Raw genomic sequence first — 25,813 nt, 5'->3', positions numbered from 1 at the left:
CAGAGACAGAGAAGAAGAAATGCAAACTGCAGATGAAACAATGGACAGCTGCAAATCCCAGAAACCACATTTGTGAAGACTACTGAACACTATAAATATAGCAAAACAATAGCTTCAGAAAAAAATAGATACATAAAACTGGACTGATGCTGTCTGTGCTCCCTTCATTTACCTGTTTTCATTTAAAGCATGAGTAAAGTCATTGGGGAAAGTTCTGGAAATGCACTTTATCAGGAAAATATTTTTAGAATACCATGCTTTGAAGGAATGGAATGCATTTCTAAATTGAAGATTAATTTCAATGTGTGAATTAAGACCAGATAACCCTTTTTCCCTTGGAAAATGTAAGAATTTGGACACCTGCACCTGGAACTGTGCAGGCTGTGATCTTTTGGCATGTGGAGACCAGGAATGTCAAAGCAAGTCAGAACAATTCCTATGGCCCTCCATATACGTACATATAAAAATGATAAAATTAATAGGAAGCAGCATGTAACTGCTAGCTAGAGCTTCAATATTTCACTGCATTTTTCTTGGCTTTGCTTTTCACAATTGCCATTTTCTCAGTATCTTTATTTTGAAGTGCTATTTCCTTCTTTCATTAGTCTCTTTTGTTAAACTCTCTCCTGTGGCACAGTTTTACTTTCACAATGACTTTCAGGCTCTTTTTCTCTTTCCCTGCTCTTTCTCAATCCCCCTTTAACTGACTCATTCTATTCTCTTGTTCACAGACTCATCCTTAGCTTTCTGTTCCACCCTTGAGTTTTTTCCTTGCTGCTCACCAAAGTAGCACTGTCTTTCCAGATTCTATGTCACATACCAAAGAGGGGCACACACAAAACCTGATCAAACCTGTTTCCTCATCACACTGATTGCAAGATGACAGAACTGAACTAAGGTGGGTTTGGGTCTGTTGCCTGGGTTTTTTTGTGCATGTATGTGTTGGTTATGTCTATATCTGAAACCACAGGACACCATCAAAAGGCCTGTTTTCTAAGGCAACTCCAAACTGAAACAACAAAGAGAAGCTGACAGATTCCGTAGATACTATGGCCCACCTCTCTGTCAGATGGGTGAACTGTGCCAGAAGTGCCTCAAAGCACCCCAGTTGTGGGGACCCAAAAAACCTGTTCAGATCTATACAATGCTAACATCTAGCTCACTGGAAACTTCAGCTTTTGAAAACTCTGAAGTTTTTGTCAGACACCAGATCATATTTTCAACACTTTCTTAGTGGTTCACTAGGTGATGAATCCTCTCTTCAAAATAGCACTAGAATGTGCAGCCAGCCTGCAAACCTGTATCTATGAATTGTATCTATGCATTGTCTGTTCACCTTTTTAGAAGACTGGAAAGCAGATTTGTACACCACCTATTTGTGACTCTTGCAGCTGACAGCTCTTTCCATGAGCTTCCACAGATCAGAGCAGAACAACCACAAAGGGCATGGGAATATCTGCCATCGTGAGGAGCCCAAAGCCCAAAGTCTGCTCAGCCACCTGCACCCAACAGCACTTTGGCAGCACTCTGTCATGAGCATAAACACCCTACAAGAAACCCCAAGCACAACAACAAACCCCAAACCAAGGAACAAAACCAATCCCTTACTTTTTGCAAAGATATCGACAGGAGATCCATCCGGCAGGAGCCAAGGCCAGCCCTTGAACTGCCAGGCAGGCCCCTGGACAAACACAGCCACCACGCGGTCCCTGGAACACACAGAGGGAGGGACATGGGCATGGGCATGGCCTGGGACATTTCAGTCACCTGCTGTCCTAAACAGGCAGTGTGCCTTAGCAAGCTGCTTCTTTTATGGAGCAGGAGAGCACATTTAACAACCACGATTGCTTTCCCTCTTGTAAAGAAAAAAGATCATTCCTGTGATTCCTCTGGGCTTTCAGCCCTGTCCCTCTGCAGAAGGCAGCTCAGTTTCTCAGGTTACAATTTTTAGAAGGCAGTGTTTATTTGTGGTCATCATTAATTTGCTTTTGAAAAGTGCTCCAACATTTCCAGAGATAATCTTCTGCAAACGGCACTTTAAACTGAGATGTGCAGATTTAAAAGCCTTATTTCTCAACATTGCTGACTTCCAGGCTGAAAATTAATGAGAAGCATCAGCTGCTAAATTTCTGCAAAGTGACATTTCAGCTATTTTAAGAGTACACAACCTTACCTGTGGTCTAAGAAAATAAATTTGTGATTAAGATTAAGCTTTTGCATTAGTAAAATTTTAAAAACCCCACCTTTGAGAATAAATGACCTCCCCATATATGGTCGATCTTACTCTTGAACTTTTACATCATCCAACCACAGTTCTTACCTACCACAACAAAGAATTACCTCTCTAATCTAATCCCCAAATTTAATCTATCATTAAATCTACTAAATCCCAAAAAAAAAGAATAATCAAGGTGAAGTTTTGTGGTCTGGGGTTATTTTTTTGCAGGTTTTATAATGGTTTCTTTGGGTAAAACACCCCACACCACTTCACATCTTCGGTCAGAATTACTTTAGAAAGTAGTTTAGATGGTTCTTAAAGGTTTGATCATTAAACAAGTGCTATTAAGTGCTATTTAATATTCAGAATTTTAAATCCACTGATTTCTGATTAATTCAAGTTCTAAATACAGAGAATAATTGATCTAGGAACAGACCCTTTTCAAAGTATTCCTCTCCATTAAAATCTAATTTGGAAATGACAAAACCACCAAATATGTCATTGTCCACATCCCAGATCTTCTCACTTGTGAGGAAGAAGTAAATAATGCACGTCATCAAATAACAAAAAGATGTCAAACAACAATAAAAACACTTCTCCAGAGTTTTTCTGTTCAAAGAGAGCTATTTTTTATAGCCTTGAAAAATAGGCTACAGACCAAATAATCCCTTTTCAGCTTTTTCATCAAAGTAAAAACTATCTACAATTTCCTTTCTGCAACTAGGGCTCTTCCTTCAGAAGTAAAATTCCACTAGTTCCAATACTGGAATCACAGCTCAGTCTTTACTGTCTGATGTATCTCCTTTCTTTAGCTATTAAAAAAGATGGCATGTCAGGTGCTGATGGCCTGCAAAAGTATCTTCCCAAGAGACTCTCCCTCAGAAAGCACACAGGAGAGGAGGGATTTTCTTGCATATCAAGGTTCAGTGACTTGTACATTACACTACCACAAACCAGAACAATAATATGAACATTTCTATTGGAATTTCTGGAACATTTCTGGCAAGCCCAATAATATGAACTGTCTTCTTGCATATCAAGGTTCAGTGACTTGCATGTTACACTACCACAAACTAGAACAATAATATGAACATTTCTATCAGAATTTCTGGAACATTTCTGGCAAACCCAATAATATTAACTGTGCTGCTCACACTGTTAAAATATGAAGTGTTGCAAGTTTTAAAGATCTTTTAGATTAATTTAGTTTCATATTATTTTCAGCTGAAGACTTTTTTACAGTTAATAAAATGAAGACTCTTATATCTGTACCTTCACTTTTCAGTAGATTTCAGAGCATTTTATTGTTTCCAAATTCTGCACAGTCCGGGGTAAGAAATTGAGTAAAGGAGAAATGTTCTTACCAGTCTTGAGGCATGAGTTTCAGAGGTTGGTCTACGACCCGGTAAGGGACAGTGACACTGACTGTGGTTCCCCCCGGCTGCATCTGGTCCTTCCTCCTCTGTATTAGAGTCTCATTCTCTCGCTGACAGCCCTGCTTCTTCTTCTCATCTGATGGTACAAACCTTAGGGAATAACAAACCCCTCAGTAGAAAAGGACAATTTACTTGATGGAATCAGCAGGAAAACTAACAGCTTTATCAGAGCTTGGCATTACTGACAGCAGCCACTGAAGCCACCTCGTTCTCATGATCCCAAGTCTCCACCACTACTCATTCAGAAGACCGAAAAAATGTAAGAATAGTATTTCACAAGCCCTCATGATAAAAACAGTCACTAAAAGGTCCTCTGTGCCTCAAAAATACAGCTTGACCCGTTCTTAGACATTTGGGGCCTCACACAATACATCTGCAGATGAGGAGCCAGACCACAACCTGCAAACTGACTGCAACTCTTATTTTTAGCGACCAAGGGTAAGCTAGGCATTAAACCAAATGCTTCCTGGAGCAAATTTTAAGAGCTCTTGGAGCCATCAGGATTCTTACCAATAAGAATTTTCTCAAGAAAGCTGGAATTTTTGGTCAAAAATGGTTTTGAGTGAGGTTTTATTTTGTTGGAGGATGATGATTTTACATTATCAGTGATTCATCTGGTTACTATGATGCATGACACTACAGTTTTTTTGAGGGTTTTTTCTTAATAGATTCTGTGATGGAATAAGTGGTTGTAAAATCCAGATAATGTGGCCCTCATGTCATATATAACCTCCATATGACATAAATAAAGGCTAAGATGTGACATGGCTTTTCTTCCTCCAGTTAATTACAGATCCTTAATCTTTCAGCCCCCTCACCTCAAAAAAACAACTGCAATCACATTTCAAGGCCCTCCTCTTTATGGTGACAATAAAACACCCAGAACAGGTCTCAAAACTGGCATAATAAATGTGAGAGCAGTGTGGGCTTTTTTACTGCTAAATTTCAGTGGATTTTGAGGTAGAGAAAAGAAAGGTAACAGAGTTGTGCCTCTCACAGAACTGGAAGTGTGTCATGGAAAGGGAAGCTGATGTGACCAGCAGCATCTTCCAGGTCAGCACAAGACCAGAGTTCAGGCCTGTGTCCTAATATTCTATTCAGAACCACCCAGATGCACTGCAACCCTGTCTGCTGCTGACATTTCACTGCCAAAGCTTCTGATGGAAATCAAACTCTGTTTCCCTTAACTGCAGTAGTTAGCAGGAGGATTTGTGGTACATTTGAAAAGCACTGTACATAGCTGGTAACATTTCTCTTCATTACAGTGCACATAGTGCTTTTGAGCAGTTTACTACATTTTTTTGGGTAAGTAGTTTGCAGCATTTCTATTTGTTCTCTTCAATTTATTTCTATTTGAATACTAAAAAGCAAATTTGAATCTACTTTAACAGGCAGACTGCACTTCCTATTGTTGGATAAACAGGAAAAAAGAACACAAGACAGAATAGGAAGAAAAGTTCATTATTCAGTCCATCTGAAAACACTAGTTTTTACAATATATTCAATGAGAAAATGGCATTTTCGGGGGGGGGGCAAGACCAACCCAAAAAAAAAAAAAAAGCAAACATGTTTTAAGGCAGCAGGTGAAAATTGTCAAAAAACCTCCAAGAAATACTGTTTTACTTTCCTAATGTAAAGTGACAGATGATGTCCCCTCTTACTCCTCATGATTTAACAGTGTTTCAGAAACAAAGTCACAAGCAATTTCTGAAATGTGTGTCCAAATGCATTCAATTGATACAACTGCACTGGGAAATTAAAAAAAGCCCAACACCTGCAAAAACAACTATGAATGGTGCATTAAAGCTGACTAGAACTGCAAATACAGAGAAAGCATCACAGGTGTTAAATGAGGAGCTATAAATTAAACTATGCTTGTCTATCTAGTACATGTGAAACACCATCATTCTAAAGGAAATACAGACAAAAAAGCTGTACAGGACACTGGGAGAAAAGTACACACTGGCCTCCTAGAATTTATGTTTTTAGAAGTTAAGAATAATTTCCCTAATAACTGAAGTAATTAGCAAACAGTTCATATCTACATACATTTTATCCATCACAAGAGACTGACACATACAATTGCACTCTACCCAGAGGCATTCAACTGAGTTCTGCACTGGAAAAAGCCACCCAGTGTGGCACCAGAATTAAAGTAGTTCTGATCAATCTGCTAATTTAAAAACTCCAAGGCAAGGTGCACCTTCATCATGAGCACTCCTAATGGCTTGTCCTGCCAATGTCACAGGCCTTGCTTTAGCAACAATAACTGATAGGAAACTCTGTAACCTAAAACGAGGATTTGCTGGTGGTCCTTCAGCTTTTAAGAAAACTACTAATGAGTCTCTCATCACCCATTAGAACAAAAGGAATCTGGGCTGAAAAGAATGAAGATGAATTAAAAAAAAAAAATTAGAGAAACAAGCCCTCAAACACCTTTTATCCAACTGGCAGTGTTCATAGGAAAAGCCAGGGTCACCCAAAATGCAGTGGGCAGCTTGAGAAGAATTTTGTTATTCTCCATCCCCTACATTAAACAGGAACAAACTCTTACAGAATATGTAAATAAAAAACAAACAGCCCTACACACATTACAGTGATAATCAAGTATTCATCTGAACAGGGATTTAAAAGGTCACATTTTAAATTTAATTTGTAAATGTGAAGAAGCAAACACATTTTAAATGGAAACAGGAAAGCAAAGCAGCCCTGCCACAGAAGAGTAGAGGCAATATTGCTGTGCTACAGATTAACAGCTTCACCACTCCGAGTCTTCTCACATTCTCTGCTTTAAATGTTTCTGTGTTTAAGAATTCATTCCAACACTACTTTTTGGCAGTTTCTGCCCATTTCAGCTAGAAACTGTGTTACAGCCACTGAGGCACCATTCACTTGTGCCTCAGTTATGTCCCTTCTAGACAATGGCTTCAGTTTTATTTCCTGGGAAAAAAAGAATCTGAATTTTCGAGTGCAATTCTCTAGGACACAACAAAAAGATATCTTGTTAAGGACAAACTATCAATGAGCAGATTCAAATGGTACAGCAGAGAAGACAACTGTCACAAGGCAAGCATTGAAGCAAGCACTTAAATCCAGACAAACACACAGAGCACAGGAATAAAGGACAGCTTACAGAAAGTTTATGGAATCGATGCCTGCATTTCCGGGAATCATCGACTCAGTAAGCACAGTAAAAGTCATGTGCTCAAGAACTGAGAATCAATGGAAATTACTGTATGATTATAAATGTATTTATGGCCTATGTCATCACCACCCAGACCTAAAACACAAGCATAAGAAAACTGAGTAATAAGCACCAAAAATCCCATCTTCTCTTGGAGATTATTTATAATATTACTATATAAATACTATATCCAATGGCTTAACTACACATTTGTACTTGACAGCTTTTTAAACATCAGAAACGAGTTCTGAAACCTGAGTGTGCAGGAGCTTACAGTTTCTTGCTGCTTCTCCAGATTATTATTCCCTATTAAAAAAAAAAAAAAATCCATATCTACTCAGAATGCACTTTTATGCCCCTAGTAGGAGTAGGAAATTATTAGCCCTCACTGTTAATTGCCAGAATCATTGTCCACATTAAAAATGGTTCACTCTCACTTTGCAAAGGCAGCAGGTCCCTTCCCTAAGGTAACAGGCAAGCAATTGAACACCATCAGATTGTGGGAGGTAACTGGTAAGACACCATCCACATCCACTGGCAGCAGTGTCTGTAAAACACTTTCACTGAGGTCAGATCAGCACTTTCTGGCCCCCAGCTCAGGCACACTGAAAAATGCATGAAAGGAGAAAAAGGCAACTTACCAACAACTGAGATCATGGCAATATACATTTGATTGTGTTCAGAACTGGAGACTTATTTCTACCAGCTCTCAGTATTTCTGTTAAATTACAGTATCAAAAGCTTTAAGACACCTATTTTTGCAAGAGAAGAAAGCTTTTTTACATCACACCTGAATCTATCCCAGATACTTCACATGGTATCAAAGCTGGATAAATTTCCAGTGACTTGCCTGGCCACATATGGTAAAATGTATCACAAGCAAGAGCATCATCATCATAAAAATACATCATCACCATTTAGTCATTCTCATCTGCCTGATGGAATTCCTGCTTCACTTGGCTCCGTGCAAAGCAGAAGCCTTGCCTGTGAAAAGCCTGACTCCGGGTATTCTCAAATACTGAGTCACAATTTCACACAGTAATTGTGATATCCAGTGTTGCATTCAGATAGTAAGTAAGAATAAAATGTATTCTACAAAATATTTTGAAGAAGCGTCACAACGTACCAGGATGTATTGCAGCTCTGATTTTAACTTATACTTTATCTCTTTACTATTTTAGAAACTCTTCGTTTTATGTTGTACTTGGGTCCTTAGAAAAGTAAGCTTTCAAAAAAATTTAGCAAGAATATTTGCATGTTATTTAGCAGGTGAATTGTATATATTACAATCACATACAGAAATGTCTCCCTTCAAAATCTAAGTTGCAACAAATATATTGAATACAAAAATTAGATATCTTAAAAATATAATCTTTAACTAGTGCCATGCTTAGGGTTTGTCATACGTATTTCCTTCTATACATTAGTTTTCCTGCTTTCCACATTCTCTACCTTAAAAGAGAGCCTAACAAGTGATAAAGTAAGATACTAAGCATCATACAAATGTCAGCCAAATTTGGCATGAAAAACTAATATACTACAGAGCTATAAAAAGGCTTAGTAAAAATCTTGGTATAATTAATAAGTTTATCTCAGTTCTTGGCAATTCAGTTTAAGTCCTACCACAGAAGTGGATGAAGAATCTCCTGTTTATTTTACAACCACCAACCTAAAATATCTGGCAATTATACCACAAATAATTTTTCTCATGTCCAAAGTATGTATTTCAGTCCAGTTCCTTAAAAAAAAAAGTAAAAATCCAGGATTGTAGACAAAAAGTATCCTAAAAGACGTATTCCCAGCTATGATTGTAAGTTTTGATCTCTATTTTTGATCTTTTATTTCAGCTGACTTTTTTCCTTATTTTGTTTTAAGAAACATTTAAATGGACAGAATCACAGAAGGTGATTTATGAAACCCAAATTCTCATTCTTTATGATCACACACTTTACAGACTGTGTTTCCTCATGGATATCCATATCCCACACACCACAGGGGCATCATCCTCCCAGGCTTCTGCTAGATTTCTTCACAGTCTCCCCTGCAAGAGCTCTTACCCTTCCAGCTGCAAAAATCTCTCCTCCCTCTGCTGTATCAGCAATCCCCTCTGATGGCAAACATAAGCAGGCTGACTATCTCTAGGAATACAAGAAATGCAAACCTACCTGCATCTTCCTCAGCAAGGGGAGGGGAGGGAAGATTTATTTAGGTATGTCTTTTCTACCCGGACAATATTTCTTTATCCCACAACTTGTGGCAATCAAAGGAGTCTCTGAAATCTCTGCTCTTCTGTCAAATGTAGCTGCAAGTGGGGAATGAGTTAAAGAATGTGCTGACTTGGAGGCAGAAGTTAGCTAAGTCTTCTTTCCTTGGAAAACCATCACATATCTACCAACCACACTCTACATCAAGGCTAGTTCTACACTCTGCATACCTTAACATTAAAAACAAACCCTGAAGCCGTTCCTGAACAAAGTACTTCCATAAATCTGAATGCAAACAAATACAGGCCAGGTGGCAAATTTTTCAGAAGAGTGCTAGACCTGTCAAGGCTAAATTAATATTTTGCTCTTCTGAATTCTGCTATTGCACTTCTGACTCATTAACATACCTCGCTGCTCCCCTTTCTCTTTCACACAGGCTAACTACAGTGTGGTCCTTTGAACCCTTAAGCTTCCTTTCAGTTTGTTCTGGATCATGTTCCTTGCACTCCAAATACGAGCATCCTCTTGGGACAGGCCTTGGCAAGACGACTGCTGAAAACTCTGACTCCTGGCCCAGAAGCACTTAGACATGACAGACCGATTGTCCTGGCTTTGCCTTAATTGAATTTCTGGTGAGGAGGGAAAAGGGTCAGCCACAGAAGTGACTTTCCCCACGATAAGCATTACAGCTTCCTTCAGAGCTGACAGAAACAATAGCTAGCTGGCTCTGAAAAGTGCTACACTGCTAAGCCAATTAGAGACGCTGGACACGCCTCCATAAATCACATTTGAGAAGGAAAAAACCACAGAAAGCTCTTTCTTACTTCCTGCTTTCTCGAGAAGAGAGAAGTCGTGGTGTCCCCCGCGCCCTTCCCCGCCCCCGGCGCAGCTGCCGCGATTTCTGCAGCCGGAAAATCGCGGCGGAGCGCAGGAGCCCGGAGCGGCCGGCGGAGCCCCAGCAGCCGGAGCACAGCGAGCCACGTCCCCGAGGCACGGCCCGGGCGGGATTAACCTTTTCAGCGCTGAAAAATTCCACCGGAGAACAAAGCAATCTCTGGACGCCAATCTCCCCCCGAGACTGAGCAAAGGAAAGGTGAAGGCACGTGAAGAAAACAACAGGGCGACACCAAGGTCAGTGAAGAAGGAGGGGCCGAAGCCCAGAGGAAAAAAGGAGAGGAGATTCAGCTTTTTTTCAGCTCGGTTTCAGAGCTGAAAAGCTGTTGCAAGCCAAGGTGAGAATATTATACACCCGATCATTTCCCTGTAATTCATAAAGCGTATGGGGAGGTGCAGCGTTCATCCGCAGCTCAGAAGAGAACTGGAGAATATAGATGTTGCAAGAAGCTGTGATCTGACTTGAACAGAGAGAGAGAACTTTTGCGTCAAGAAATAGAAGAAGAGAACCTTTGCTTCCAGAGACAGAAGAAGAGAACCTTTGCTTCTATACTACAACAGCTCATCCTTAAAAAATTGCACCCCATAAGCCAGTGACCCTCGGGGGCAGTTGTGAGAAGACTACCAAAATGTGGGAGGGAGTTCAGGACTGCAGATTTCCCGCGGGCCGCTGTTTGTGAAAATTAAAACCATGAGAAACTGTTTCTGTGGCATGGCAGAAGAGACTCCTCTCCCTAAGCAAACTGAAGAAAGATTTCTTTTTAGAAGTGGTAAACTGACTCAAAATCCCATGTTTTGTCTCTTTATGGTGTCAGTGGGAAATAGATAGAGGCTGGGGGGAGGAAAGGTGTTCTAAAGGATTATTTTAGTTCTTCTCAATCTCCTTTTAATTCTGTTAATAAAGTTTTCTTTACACTCTTTACACTCTTTTAAAGTCTTGAGCCTGTTTTGCCCCTGAAGTATTTTCTCCTAATCCTTATCTCAACCCCATAAGCTTTAGTTTACCTGGTTATTTTCCCCTCCTCTGCTCCAATTAGAGCAGAGGAAGCTGAGTAGATGATTTTTGTGAGTGCCTGGCATTTGGCCAGCGATCAACCCACTACACAGGCACTCCACTCCTTTCTGGGTACACCTGGGCCAGGAAGTCACAAATTATACAGCTGTAAAAGTCAGGGCTTTTTTTTTAAAGCTGGGGCTATTTTTTTTCCTAAATATAAAAAACCCACATAAACAGACAACACCCTCTGTTAATCCAATTAAATCAGTGCTGTGACTGCTTGCACACTAAACTGTAATGTTAAAAGCCAGCCTTCCCTCGAAGTATTTCAGAAGAGACACAGAGAGGCCAGTACACTCACTGGACCTTAGATGGCCTGTGGCACTAAGACAGGAACTGGAGCTAGCTGCTGATCAGAAGGCACCTGGGATCTCAGAGCACAGGTTTAAACAATTCTAGGGCAGCTCCAGCAGAAGCTGTACCACCACCACAGCCTGGTTTGGATAAAAAGCCGGGTAACAGTATCATGAAAGATGAGTGCTGGAGGTGATAAAAAGATGATGCCTCAATTTTTTGGACATACCATTGCAGACAACCGACAACAGTGTATTTCTCTGTGAAAAAGACTGTTTCCAAAAAAATTACCTGATGTTTACTGATAGGCAAGTCTAAAAACCATGATCTGTTGGACAAGCAGAAAGATTCATTCACCCATAATGAATGAAATCTTAGAATCGGATGTGTGATGTGATAAACAAGTTTTAGTCACTCACTGAAACTTCCCTGGATGCATTTGCATCAATACTTAATGGCAATATGTAAACTTGAGAAAAAGTTTTTTTGTTTGCACAACCAGCTGGGATGCTTGGCTGATACAGCCCATCTGGTCACCTCCTCCTTTACAATAACTGTGGTCCTTTCCCAAAATCTTTTCTCTGAGCTCCAGGAGCTCCCTTGGTCAGCTTCTCTCAGCCTTCTTCCATGAGAAGGGTTCACTTGCACATGGCTGCACAGATGTTACATCAAAGAAAACCACTGCACGCATTCCAACTGCAAGAGTTTCCCAAATCTGCCCACAGGTCACAACTGAGCCAAAACTCTGAATTAGGTTTTTGCTTTTTTCCTACTAGTCAAGAGGAATTAATGTCTTTTATACTCTGGTCTGTAAAACTACCTTGTCACAAGAGAGTAAATGAACCCTCTTGCTTAATCACTAATTAGGTGCTAGAATGACTTTGTATCTGAAAACAAATTGTTATACAGTATGTTCTAATCAGCTACTTACTTCAGATCTTGCAGAAGGTCCTTTGCATTAAGCATTGTTATTAAAGAAGTCGTGGCTGCTGGAATAATGATTATGGGAGTTCGAGATCCTGTAGAGATAATAAAGTTAGACTTTGCCTGGAGGGGGTTTTTTGTTGTGTTCTGGTTGTTGTTTCCTCCCCTCCCCGCTTTTTTCATTAAAGGAACTGTACATAAAACTCTTGCTTAAAAGGTACCAATCATAAAAAAATAGTAAAGGAAAATAATAGTAAAGCTTTTCTAAAGTAAAGGTTTTCATTCACCAAAAAAGCAGATCTCTGTATCACGAGTCTCTCAACATGTGTGGGACCCATATTTAGCAAAATAAAATGCTATTATGCTAGACAGAATACATGCTATATATCCCACTGCTTGCTTATACTGTTGCTTGTAGTGTCAGAAAAAAAAAAAAAGGAAAAGTGGGCACAATTCACACAAAATTGAAACAGATCGCGTAACTAAAACTGACTCACCTTTTTTCTGGTTTGGAGGTGGTCTTGCTTGAGAAACTGAGAAAAGCAAACAAACAAAAATACAGGAGAATGACTAGGACATAATTCCAAATGTCATTGCAAGGCATCTGTTTAATTGCAGGAGTGAGTAGGGAAGTCACATTACAGGTCACTAGATCATTTTTACAGATGCAAGATACTAAGATGAAGGGATTTATAATTTGGGTTTGAGTATTCAGAAAACAAACAGGTTTTGACCATCTGAAGCAGAACTTAGGAAAGTTGAGTCAATTTCTCCCAGTTTTACTGAAGCTACTCATCCCCCCTCCATCCTCCACAAAAGACCAGGACACAACACCATGGACAAAAATTCTCAGCAAATTGAAAAAAGCTCCTTGTAGATCTTCAGTTCAGTAGTGCTGAACCAACAAGAAAACCTTTACAACAAACTGATCTCTACACCTCACCTTTTCGTTAGTAGTTATTACTGCACATGACATCCATGGCATTTAGCTATCCTGAACACATATAGAACTTTCAACAACCAAAACCTGAATTTCAGGCTTACTCAGGCTAATTCTGGATTGCCGGTGGAGTTACATGAGGTCTTCATGAGCCAGAAACACTCAGAGGGAAAATCACCCAAGCAACCAAAAAAAAAAAAAAAAAAAAAAAAAGAGAGAGAAAAACCCACCACAAACAAAATTACCCCCAACCACCAAAGAAACCCACAAAACCACTGTTGAACTGGTAGAAACCAAAGAATTGCCCCCCATCTCTCCAGTAGAATGTTTCCCCTTCAATCTTCCAAGTTGTGACCACCTCAGTACAGTAGACACTGCATTCCAAGAGTGGAAAAGCCTCTTTGTTTCTTCACTTTGGTGCTATTAGCTGGTGACCAGGTGACCTACCTGGTTCCCCAAATAAACATTTTACAGTTCAGTTTTCAGGAGCCCTAACTGCAGGAGTGAAGTGTAGCACTTGATAATCATCATCCATGTTTATCCTAATTCAGAAAATGGTGAGTAGTAGAGAGATTGATGCAGACTAACTCAAGTCTCAACTGCTACTATGCATGACAAATTTCATTAATTGACTTCCAATTGCTTAGCACCAGCTTGCTCATGTTTATTTATGACCAACTGTTTCAGAAACTTCCTAGAACAGTATAAATATTCACAGCACATACTTGCCATTATTGAAATATTGAGACCATATCCTTAATTATCTTTTCCTGACACTGTCAAATGCACAGATATAATTGGCAACACTATATTGAACTACATGAACTTTACCTACCCAGTGATTTTTAATTATTTTTTTTTAATCTAGGTATCTCCTTAAAGTAAAAATATTCTTGAAATTATGGGCAGAGCCAGCTGTCTTAAGGCAAAAAACATCAAAACCAGAAGGAGAGGGAGGGAGAATAAGCATCTGTAAGAAATTAAATAGCTGTACAAAGACAGGTTAGGAGAAAAGTTGGTAATGCAAAATGGTGCCAAAAATGTAATTTAAGAGCGCACCTCAAGTATTTTCTCCAAATCACTAGTGTACAACAGTTTAGCCTAATTTAACTAATGCTTCCTATGTGCAAAGCAGCATCCTCCTGGAAACAGCAGGTTTAGTTACTTTAACTGCTAAGAATAGAACAGCTGAAATCTTAAAATATCCAAATATCAAAATGCAAAAATATCCTAGGACAGGCAGAAAGAGAAACCTCTTCTGACTACACCTGTCTTCTTTATTCTCTCTTCAATTTCCAATGTTGATGCAAGATAATGGATGGGGCTGGCCTTAGAGCAGTGCAGCATCAGTGTCACCTCTACAATGTACAAACCCCACGCTGCTGGCAGGAAATGCCCAGGAAGTCACAGCCAGCAGCAGGGACTGTGACAACTCAGTCACAATTTCTTTCTTGCCACTTCTACCCTTTTCCTACTGCTGTCTGTCAACTCCATCTGCATTAGGATGCTTAACGGGGCTAGTGAGATAAGTATGACAGGCAGCATGACCTTTCCAGTTCCAAAATAACCAAACAGAAGAATCTGTGCACAACAGCATTTAGGCATGCTGAGAACATTCAATATTAGAATGGATTTTGGAGGAAGAAGCAGCTTTACAATATTAAGTCTTAGCATTAAATCCTGCAAACAAATCTCAAGGAATTAGCAAGGCACACATTGCAAGCATTTAGAGTCTCAACAAGGATATACAGTATTCCAGCAGTACTTCTAGAAAAAGTATATTCATTTTAACTGGTAGCTTTGTTTCCAAGGTCCCCAGAATGTTGCCAGGATCTTCATAACATCATCTTGTCCTGAAATAGCACCTTTCACTTGAGACCTTCTTCCACCAAACCACTAAACTCTCAAAAGTATGTAAACCAGGGCCAAATTTGCACATCAGTTTGCAAACACTGTCCCTCTCATGTGCTGGTCTTACACACTTCTAAAAATTCATCCTAAGGGTTTCTTATTTAAACAAAGTACATTTATCATCCCATCACTGCATCAAAACTCAAGATTCAATCTGACAGATAAATGGACTTGGTATCCAAAAATGTACTGAATGGGAAATAAAAACCCAGTTGAGGATTTTGACCCCATTACAGATATGTGCTTAAGAAGTGTGAAGAAGAAATGGTAACATATTCAGAGAACTGTGTATTTCTGATACATTAATGCTAGAAGTAATAATATATCTCTCTTTGAGATTAGCTATTTTGTTTAAGTTGTTTATCCTTGGAGTATTAACCAGCTGTTGTTAGATATCCGAGTGGAAATTTTGTGAAATTTTAACTGGTGACATACCAAGGCCACAACCAAGAGAAGTTCTTGACTTTTTAATTTCAGCAGTGCATCCTTTCAATGGGCTGATTGGGCAACACACTGAAGAGAACAACCCCAAGTCCCATGGTATAACATGAAACAAAAGGCTATGGGTCTTTTCCAATATACGCACAGTTAAAGGCCAGAAATAAATGACTTATACTTCGTTCTTGAGCTAACTAAAGTTCTAAAGAGAATGTCTTCAAAACTCATGCATTTGTGTGACAGTGGCCACCTTACCTGGTCGTGGCACAGGCTGTGCTGCCGGAGTTTGTGTTTTTCGAGCAGATGCACCTTCCTTTGAAAAGACAGAAGAGCAACGTTATCAGCTGAGCTTTGTGTCAGGTACATGAGTTCTTCCAATGAACACAGAGGTACAGAAAGTACCATGATAATGAGAGCAGTATGTTTCCATTAAAGAGATGGAAGAAAATAGGGAAAATATTCCAAACTCTTTAGAGATCCTGTTTTAGGTTTAGGGAAGACAAACAACCTCAATCTTTTACAGTCTTGCATTTTAACCAATCATGTGGTTTGTTTTTTTAATATACATTCAAAGAAACCTTTCCTATTTATAGTATTGTTTCATTTTACCTACTACCACTTTCACCAAGAATTAGTAATGTAAATATAAGCAACTGGCTGTCAAAATTTCCAAACAAGATCCCCTTATGCTTTGGCTGGAAAACCAGGACCAAGAAATTGCAATGCATTCCTGACTTGAGGAGTTTCAGTGCCCAGAAATAGCACTCTCATGATAATTAGTTCTGCTCATGCCTTATCCAATTACCTTAATGTAACACACACAAGACCTGCACTACTGTTTATTCTTGTTAACTCCCCGGAGTCAACAAAGCACCAAAGAGAAGAGCGAGGTCACATGTCTGCTTCCAAAGCAAGACAATTCCTGCAAGAACAAATTCTGCACTCGGCTGCTGCTGAGAAACCTCACTGAACATAACACATAGCACTGACATGCTAAAAAGCTGCAGTATATTCCAGCCACTTCTGTTTGCAGAGCTGACAGGAAAAAAACCTTTTTAACATGAAACCATGGATTGTAGCTGAAAATTACTTAAACACGATGTGAGGTATCCTACAAGCATGAGACACTGAGAAAGGTCAGAGATCCCACTCAGAGAAAAACCTGTCGGAAAGGACTCCAATGGCATTATCAGACTTCCATCTCCATGCATAAATAACAGCGTGTTTTGTAATGCAAAATAAAAGAAAGCTCATGAGAGGGCTCACTCCATGATTTAAATAACACTTAGAGGAGCTGCTTTTAAGTTTCCACGATGAAAGTTAAAACTCTTTATCTCATGATCTCTGAAGTACAAATAGAAGCTCCCACACAAGCCCATAGAAAACACAAATTTACTCAAAGCCTCTCTTCCCTGAGCGTTAGTGAAGCCATCCATGATTAGTTACAATAAGCTGGAGCTGGTATTTGGTGCACTGAGCAGCTTTTGCAACTTTTACAGGAAACAACCTCCCATTAATCTTTAGTATAAGGCTTTAACCCTGCACTGCACGTAATGGGTCTATCCCAAATTTTGCTGTACTCTTTTCTGATTATTGAAATACCAACATTTATGTAGGGCAGTTGAGTCAGTACCTGTTATTTTAAGACTTACTTTTATAGCAGCAGAGGAAAGGTATTTTTGCCAATGTCCTTCCATAATAATTACTCAGAAAAATATAAAAATGAAAATACTACCACACTCTAGAGGAAGAGCAGCAGGAAAGGCTGACTACCTTTGAGACAAGCCTTGCAACTGAGAAACAGCATTTTTCTTTTTACTTCCACTTTCCAAGAAAGCAAAAATAAAACATTTTGCACCTTTTTCTGTAGAAGGATACCATATTCTGTATCAAAAGAATGACTCTGTGCTGCACTAGTTACTCATTTTGAAGAAACTAAGAATTCCCCCATAACACTTCCTTAAATTCACAGTACTTGATGAAATGTAAAGGAAATTACCAAACTAAAGAAACATCAACTCCTGCAAGGCCAAGTTTCAAGTTTCTAAATCCAGTTTAGATGCACAACCATTACTGTGTGCTGTCCCACACCTTCATTCCTCCTTCCACCCCTATGGAATCCACCCCTATGAAAGTGCAGCTTCGCTGCCTCCTCTGCCACTCACCCAGCGCTTCCCATGTCTCAAACACACCCTGCAGGGAAGGAGGCAACCAGGAGCTGCCGCAGAGAAACTTGTGAATAATTATAACCAAGTAAGAACCAAAGCCAAACCAGTGGCTTGAGCCTAATGAAGTAACTGGCAAATTATCTTTTTTGGGGTTCTTTATGGTCTCCTCTGAATGGCCTGCCCTACAGCGATTTATGGGAAACTTAGTGCAGGAGCCTAAAACAAAACTTTGAGAACATGGCAACTGAAAGAAACAAAATAAACCCCCCCAAATGGAAAACAAAGTACAGGGGAAAAAATCACATAAAAATATCTGATTAATAGTAGGAAATAAATTCATCTAAATGAGTAAATACCACTTCCATGCCTATGACCGTTCTGTTTGTAAGACCAAATTCTGCAAATCAATAAATTATGGAGGTCATAGCTTTTAGTTTTATGAATTGATACCTTAGACTATGATAATCTCAGGAATGAACCTCCCTCAGCTCACAACTGCTGATATTGAGGTATCCTCAAAGCTCAGCTGTCACCTGATTGAAGGTGTACCATGAATCCTTTGGAGGTGATTTACACCCCTTCTCTTTTTACAATTTTCAGTGATCTAACCACTACCTCCTGTTCTGTAAAAGCTGCAGCCAATGTAGCAAAAGAAACTCTGATCAATATTTCACCCCCACATGTCTCAGAAGATTTGTAAGGAGAAATGTATACTACTAAGGTGAGGAAAAGAAGAGAAGTACAGAGCTGTGCTGGTTGACAAGACCTGCCAGTGGAAAGGAAAAGCTGGTGTCAGTATGGAAGTCATTAGCAGGATCATTTTGTTAGTATTTTCCTTTGTCCTGCTAAGTTTGGGTTTAAAATTACTGCTTTTCAAAAGCATTCTGATAAGAGATATAAGCTTTTCCTATGACAACACACTGATTCAAGACAAGCTCTGCTCTTAAGGCAGGTATAACCACAGAGAAGTCCATGCCAGGATTTCTCCCAAAGAAGAGCATTCATCTGACAGAGTAACTGTAGCTGCTTCATCCAACTACACTAAGGGGGTGCTACTGGTGATTGGTGGTCTCTCAGCTACTCAGAGGCAACTCCTGGTTTGCACACTCGCACTCCCTGTAAATGCCAGAGTTATTTCTCACTGAGCACACACAAAGGTATCTCAAAACTTCTCATGTGAAATTTTTAATCTAAAAGTTACTCTTAAGTAACCAGCACGCTGCAAATTCCAACTCCAGCTAATGGAGCTTTTGTTTGTGCAGCTGTACCCTAAGCATCACAAGCAGCAGAAATCACTGTTTAGCTATTTAAAGAACATTCATTTCCTCAAAATTTCTGAATACTTAGACAGTTTTGCTCGAAAATGACATACCTAATTCTCATGCATAAGCCGTTTGACACTGTTAAGGAGTATATTATGAATATTCATAGGTTCAAACTAATTTAGTAACAAAACCATGTAATTTGAAAAATACAAATCTTCTTTAAGACAACCACTTAACGTTGTTTTTTAATCAAAAATATATTACTTGGTTTACTTTGCTAATTTACCATAGAAGGTTATATATAGACAGTTTACTTATGATTTACATTTTAACCATTCAGGAGCAACAACCTGACAGAGAATGTAATCAGCTCCATACTTTCCTGAGCCTCACTGCCTCGTTTCCCTACAGGGCTGGATCTGCTTCTCTGTGGGATTCATTTTAGTGCTTGTGTTCCCTGTCATATCAGACATTCAAAATATCTCTGCCTAACAATGTTTTTGTGTTTAGTGTATTCCTTTTGCTATTTAGCATTGTTGTACCTAAACACCTAAAAAATACTGGGTTCACAAAGCTATGGATGAGTGGAAAACAGCTCAGTACCTGTGGTTAGTACAGCCATGGCTGCATTTCAGTTTCCTAAGAGTGGCTGTTGGGGGTTTGTTTGTTTGTTTTCTTTTAGACACCTTTTAAAATCTCTTGGTTTTAAAATCTCTTTCTTTAAACCTCTTTTTCTGACCTTTCTAAAAATAAGAATTTTTAAAAACAGCTACTATGTGTATTAATTAACAAAAACTACCCATTACCAATATTTACCTGACAGATTAATCAGGACCCAACTATTATTTTCCTATACTTTAGATACTTAGTGGTTTTCTTAGGTCTAAATGAGCATTAACATCCATAGTTAGGTTAACTTCATTTCCCAGCTGGAATGAAAAATTGCCTGAACAGTAACTCCTGCTGCACTTTAGAAAATAAACTCTCCTGTTTAAAACCAAATTATTAGAGACGTCTTATGCCACCTTTACAGGTTCAAATGGTGGAAGGAAGATCTATTTCATTGCATATTCCCTTTCCCAACTGGTTTCTCTGTAAGAGTCTGTAGTATTTTGACCTTTAAAAAAATTAGGAGCAAAGGACAGAGTCAACAATTTGATGCTATCTTGTGGCTTTAATTTGGTACATTTAATTACTATCTTGTTCCTTAATAATATTTAAATTAGCCCCAGTATTTCACTAAAAAATCTGAAAATTATTGGGTAGCTTGCATGCTCCTGCCCAGAAGCAGTAGAAGCAAAAAGTAACATTTGATTCTGGAAGAAGTGTTAGCAACTGCTTGCATGCAAAACACAGAGTAGCTTCCAGCCATGACAGAATTCACCCAAAGACAGCTCTGCTCGTGAAGAGGAACACAGCAAAACTTGGATTCAAAAGAGAAAGAAAAGAAGTACATGTGGATGGCAAGCTTGTAAAATTATTTTTAAGAACAGGCTTCAATGTATCTTATTCAATTTGAGGTACAAGAGACTGTAAAAACTCACCTTAATTACCAGCAACTCTTATTATCATTTCCTGACTTAAAGTATTGAACCTTTGAAAATTTTAGTAAAGCCAGTCTAAAGAACTATGAAAAAACCTAAAACAACTGCATAGTTAAAAAGAATACATTTTTTTCTATAAATTAAATATTGCATATATCAATGTATGAACAAACAGCCAAAACAAAGGGTTGACTTCAAAGCAGGTATCTAAAAATTGGTCCAGATGCCCTAATTGGAGCCTGATAGAAACATCTATTTCATATAAATTGGATTCTAAAAACATAGAGCTTTGTTCAAAAAATTTAAAGCCCATAGAAGCCTTGGAAAAAAATCCAAGCCTTTCAAAGAGTCGTGCAAAACAATCCAACTCAGTGGCTCTGCCTCTGCAGCCTTCACAATAATTCACTGACTTCTGTCTGCATCAAGAAAATTTTAATAATAATTTAACTGGTGTTTCACATCATCATTTTATTTATACAAACTGGTATCATTTATTTTCATATTTTTATGCACACACAAATCTGCATGCAGTCCCAAAAGACAAACTTAAATTGCAACCTTTTAACTGCCTTCCTAATTTTAAACTATACAGTAAAAAATAGAATTTATTGTGCAAAAACTTCTAATATTATAGTTACTTTCACTTCCATTGTTTGCAATATTAATGAAAAGGTCATTTCTACTGTTTATATTGTTTCAACTCCCTTATTTTCTGGAAGGGAGAGTGGGAGTTTAAGCAGAATTAAAGACATTTTTACAGAACAAATTTTAATAGAAGAAAGGTTTACCAGTATTTATCCAAGGACTCTCATACCAACTACCTAAAGAAAATAACAGCATAGATTCACTTTTTCGTACCTGGACAACCAAAAAGACTGATGTGACAAGACAAAGAGGACTGATAAAAAAATATACAGAACATGTTTATTTCAAAATACAAAACTCATCACAGAATCATTCCATTTGGAAAAGACCTTCAAGCTCATTGAGTCCAACCTTTAGTGTACTATATTAAACTGTATTTTATTGAAGGTCATGTCTTATCCAGCATAGAAGGCTTCCAATCCTGAAATTCAGTTTCATGCCACAAAACTCAATGTCAATCTTACAAAGGTAATGGAAACCTCATTACTGTTTTCCAAATATTCAAGTACCTATAGCAAATTTCACAAAATAGGGAAATCAGAATGAGCACAGCACTACAGGGACGGAGGAGGGGGGAAAGGAGAACCAGGGGAGGGTGGCACAAATAAAACTCTGCTGGTTCCACCCAGGGACTACACAAACATTAACACTTGTACCACACCATGCAAATTCAACTTTGATTTACAAATCTCATCTTTTATTAACTCATTACAGAATTAAAACTGGCAAGATTATTCAAATTCAGAAACCCTGACACTGTTAAACATGATAAACAGAACTGATGGGTGTTTGCAGGCTAGGCCTGGCAGTGAGTGTCACTGAATGAAAAATATTCACTGCAATTTCCTGTTCATTACCAGGTCAAAAGAAATTAGCTTTAAACGTGACTGAATTAACTGGACTGCTTATTGATATCTTAGGAAATACTCTGGTTCTGCAAAGAAAACAAACCAAATCACAACTAAAACTAAAAGAAAACTGTAGTGACTAGTGAGCAGCTAGGGACAAAAGCATATAGAAAAGCTGCAGTAATAACAATAATGGAAATCACTGGAGAAGCTTTTGAAAATAATTAATCAAAGCCACAACTACTGAGATGTTTTAAAACCATTATTCCCAAAATTAAGCTATCCAACCCCTCTGAAGAGCCCTCTCAGAAGTGTACCAGAGCTCCTCCCACCTTTATCCCTGCACAGAATATCTGTAAAATTAAGAATTTTGTCTTGAATTTACATCAGTCACATAAATTCAAACTGCTGCTATAGAAATAGCAATTTCTGAGCAGAAGAGGGATGTTGGTGATGAAGATTAAACATGTAAGCTCTTCCATTTTCCTGGGGATAAGCTGTTTTCATCAAAAACAACTCTTAATCCTGAGAACTCCAGAGGACTTGTTTGTTTGTTTGAAAAATAAAGGCTTGTCTATACCTCCCTACGTTCATTTTAATGATTCATTTCCATGAACTGAGTGAAAAGATAAAGGCAGTTATCATTAAAACATTATTTTTGCTTAGACTTCCTTCCCTTTGGGTTAGTTATCTAAGCCAGCCTCACACATATTACTTGGCAGCCAGGGAGGGTTTTGAGAAGCACAGTTTGAGTATCAAGGGGTTGTTTCATCTTTCTCTAAAGGTGTAAAGGTTTCTACCCTATTGGTTTTCTGCACACCACGATCAGCCCAGGACACGTCAGTTCAACAGAACGGGAATTTGTATCTAATTGTGATTTCCTGCAATTGGCTCATGTTTGAGTCTCTAACTTACAACCTGACATATTCATAACTATCTAGTTCCAATACTGCCTCTAAGGACAGGCACTGGGCACTCACAGGAAGTGGTTTTTATCAGAAATATCACAGAATATGGGGCTCAAGCAAACCGTTTGCCCAACAGCACAACTGGCATGCAAATTCCAAACATACAAAGAAGCACTATTGGTTTTGTGTTCAGATTCAGCTTTGGAAATGGGACTCAAGGGAATAGTCACATTTACATTACAGAAAATGCTGCTCAGTACAGAGCAGCAGGAAGACCCCACTTACACCTGCACCCAGTGAGCAATACATGAACAGAGGTGTAAGTGACCTCAGAAAGGTTCCTTTGCAACTTCTGGAAAGACTCATTAAATGCTTTGTGCGAGAAGAATATTTTTAAAAGCTCTGCTGGTGCCTCGATGAATACAGATGGACCCTTGACTTCTGCATTAAAATTTATCAAAAAAAAAAAAAATCCCCAAAATGAATCAAGACCCAAGTAACTCAATACCTTTGTGGGATGCTGTCAAACATCTCAATGCAACAGAAACTGCTGAGGCTCTTTCCAACTTTCCCCTGCTTATACTGACTCCCATTGCTATAACACAGGGGATGCTGGATTAGAATTCTAATACACGGGCAGCTATCAAAAGACCTTGGGTTATTTCATGATTGCTTGTTCAACAAATTATCCAGCACCAGTTGTTCCCAGTGGTACTTCATCCTGATGTGATCTTCTCCTTTCTATTCACTAAGAAGTAGTTTTAATATTATTCTTCTGTACCTCACCAGCTTTAGCAATCCCAGCACCATGCTTATATATTTCATTATGTTGTAAGAAAACACAATTTTCATGGGTGGTCATGGGCAGAGAGATGAAAGCAATTTTCCAAGTAATCGCCCAGCAAAACTTAAAATATCTGGGGAAAATCCTGAAACTGAATTCCTTGAGGAGCCAATGTGCAAAGCTGAACAGTAGAGCAATGAACTCCAAGTTGTTTGTGCTGCCTAGAAAAAACACTGCTGAGTTCAAAGATGTGTTTTTCAGGATCAAAAGCTTTAGCTGCAGCTATAACAAATTTCAACAAACAAGCCAAGAGATGCGGGCTTGAGTGATGACAGCAATGGATGTGAGCATTCAAGGGACTGTAACCACTTGGATATCGAAAGGGCTATTTTGAACTGCCACAGGCCAGAAAAAGGGCTAAAAAATGTTCAAATTGCGCAGTGCCTTGTACTCCAGGCTTCCTTGATGAACAACAGCTCATCTGCTATGCAAATTCAGCTGAAAAAGCAAAGATACTTTTTCTTAAATACCCAAAAGGTAAAGATTGTGAGATCTGCTGTAACTGTAATAAGCTGCTGGTAATACTAAACCACACCTTGGCGGTCAGCTGCGTAATACCAGTCATGAAACTTGTGCTATCTCAGATTTTCTTCTGAACTCTTGCACTTTTTTACTTTGTGGCTTTTACACAAGCACACCCCAAGAGATTCTTGTGGGATGCCCACTGCTTTAATGGCTACAGCAAAGTTAAGTGACAGAACAGTAGGTAAAGGAAAAAATAAGTGTATTTATAGAAATTATCTATGGCATTTGCAAACAGAGTAGTGAAACCCCAGCATGACACTGGTTAAAGCCCTCGGATCAACAAACTGTCTTGTTCAGACAGAGCAGATTCCCTGTCTTGGGTGCTGGTGATGAAATTTTGACAAGGTACTGAGACACAAGAGAGCTCTGTAGAACACGAGACAAGCAAGTTAGAAACAGAGTAGTAATTCTCTGCAATAATTTCTGAGTTTTAGTCCAGCACAAAAGTGTTAAGATTTCTGGACTTGCACATGCTGCAGTTATCCACACCCTGTAATTCTCCCAGATGGGGAAAACTGGATATTTTAATCTGCTTACAAGATAACCAGAATTCTGTCTCTGAACATTTGTCCTGCCTCAGCTGTCTCAGTTCACAAGTTCAGTTTTAGTTGTCATATGGGGGAAAAAACGTTAAAATTAACCAAAGGAACACCACAATTCACAGACACCCCCCCAATCCTATCCTGCTCTTACTCCACAGATTTTATTGCTTTAACTCATTAAAAAAAAAATAAAAAAAAATTAAAAAAACCCACAAACTGAAAGGAAGAAAATATGTTGTCTACCATGAAGACAGAAAGTGAATCAAATCAGGATGCAAGCAGAGTTTTTTTGGAGGACAGGGGTGAGAGGACAATGGGCGAACAGACTTTTTTTGTTCTACAACACTGCAGCTAAGCACCCCTGATCATAGTGGCAGCAAAAGCTATCACTTCTCCTTGGCAAGAACACAATTTGGTCATTTCCCCTTTCCTCAGATGCTGAATTTGAGCTTTGCATTTACAGCTTGTACAAGTAGAACAGCCCCTGTGAGATGTTTGTCAAGCACTGCACACACACACAGCGTGTGCAAGGTTAAATGCAGGGGAGCAGCGACAAAGGCTTCAAACAAAGCTTTCTGCACCAAACCCACCTCCACTTGGGGGTGGCACTTCTCCCATGCTGCCAGCCCAGACTGTGCTCCCCATCTCCTTTTCCCATGTGCAGCCCCAGAACACTCACAGAATTCACAGAATCACTGGGTTGGAAGAGACCTTCAAGATCACTGAGTCCAACCCAACCCCAACACCTCAACTAAACCACGGCACCCAGTGCCACATCCAGTCTTTGTTTAAACACATCCAGGGATGGTGACTCCACCACCTCCCCAGGCAGACCATTCCAGAACTTTATGACTCTTTCCGTGAAAAACCTTTTCCTAATATCCAACCTATGTTTCCCTTGACACAGCTTGAGACTGTGTCCTCTGGTTCTGTCAGTTGCTGCTTGGAGAAAGAGACCAACCTCACCTGACTACAACCACCTTTCAGGGAGTGTAGAGAGTGATAAGTTCACCTTTGAGTCTCC

At 39.1% G+C, this 25,813-nt stretch overlaps 2 protein-coding genes across 2 annotated transcripts in view; one reads left to right on the top strand and one right to left on the bottom strand.

Moving 5' to 3' along the window:
- The window catches only part of GLRX2 (glutaredoxin 2), a 140,796-nt gene that overhangs the window by 33,053 nt on the left and 81,930 nt on the right, over nucleotides 1–25,813 (top strand). The window lies entirely within an intron of this gene.
- The window catches only part of CDC73 (cell division cycle 73), a 102,730-nt gene that overhangs the window by 3,856 nt on the left and 73,061 nt on the right, over nucleotides 1–25,813 (bottom strand). Inside the window, exons 11-15 of the mRNA XM_068199548.1 lie at nucleotides 15,756–15,813; nucleotides 12,709–12,744; nucleotides 12,219–12,306; nucleotides 3,583–3,744; nucleotides 1,609–1,709 (exon numbers count right to left, since the gene is read on the bottom strand). Coding sequence (XP_068055649.1) covers nucleotides 1,609–1,709; nucleotides 3,583–3,744; nucleotides 12,219–12,306; nucleotides 12,709–12,744; nucleotides 15,756–15,813 — 445 coding nt within the window. The remainder of the gene's footprint in view (nucleotides 1–1,608; nucleotides 1,710–3,582; nucleotides 3,745–12,218; nucleotides 12,307–12,708; nucleotides 12,745–15,755; nucleotides 15,814–25,813) is intronic.

Source organism: Anomalospiza imberbis, chromosome 9 (assembly GCF_031753505.1).
Source record: "Anomalospiza imberbis isolate Cuckoo-Finch-1a 21T00152 chromosome 9, ASM3175350v1, whole genome shotgun sequence".
In the NCBI taxonomy this organism is placed as follows: Eukaryota; Metazoa; Chordata; class Aves; order Passeriformes; family Viduidae; genus Anomalospiza; species Anomalospiza imberbis.
The sequence above is the reverse complement of the archived record's forward strand: the minus strand, read 5'-3'. Positions and strand labels throughout refer to the sequence as shown.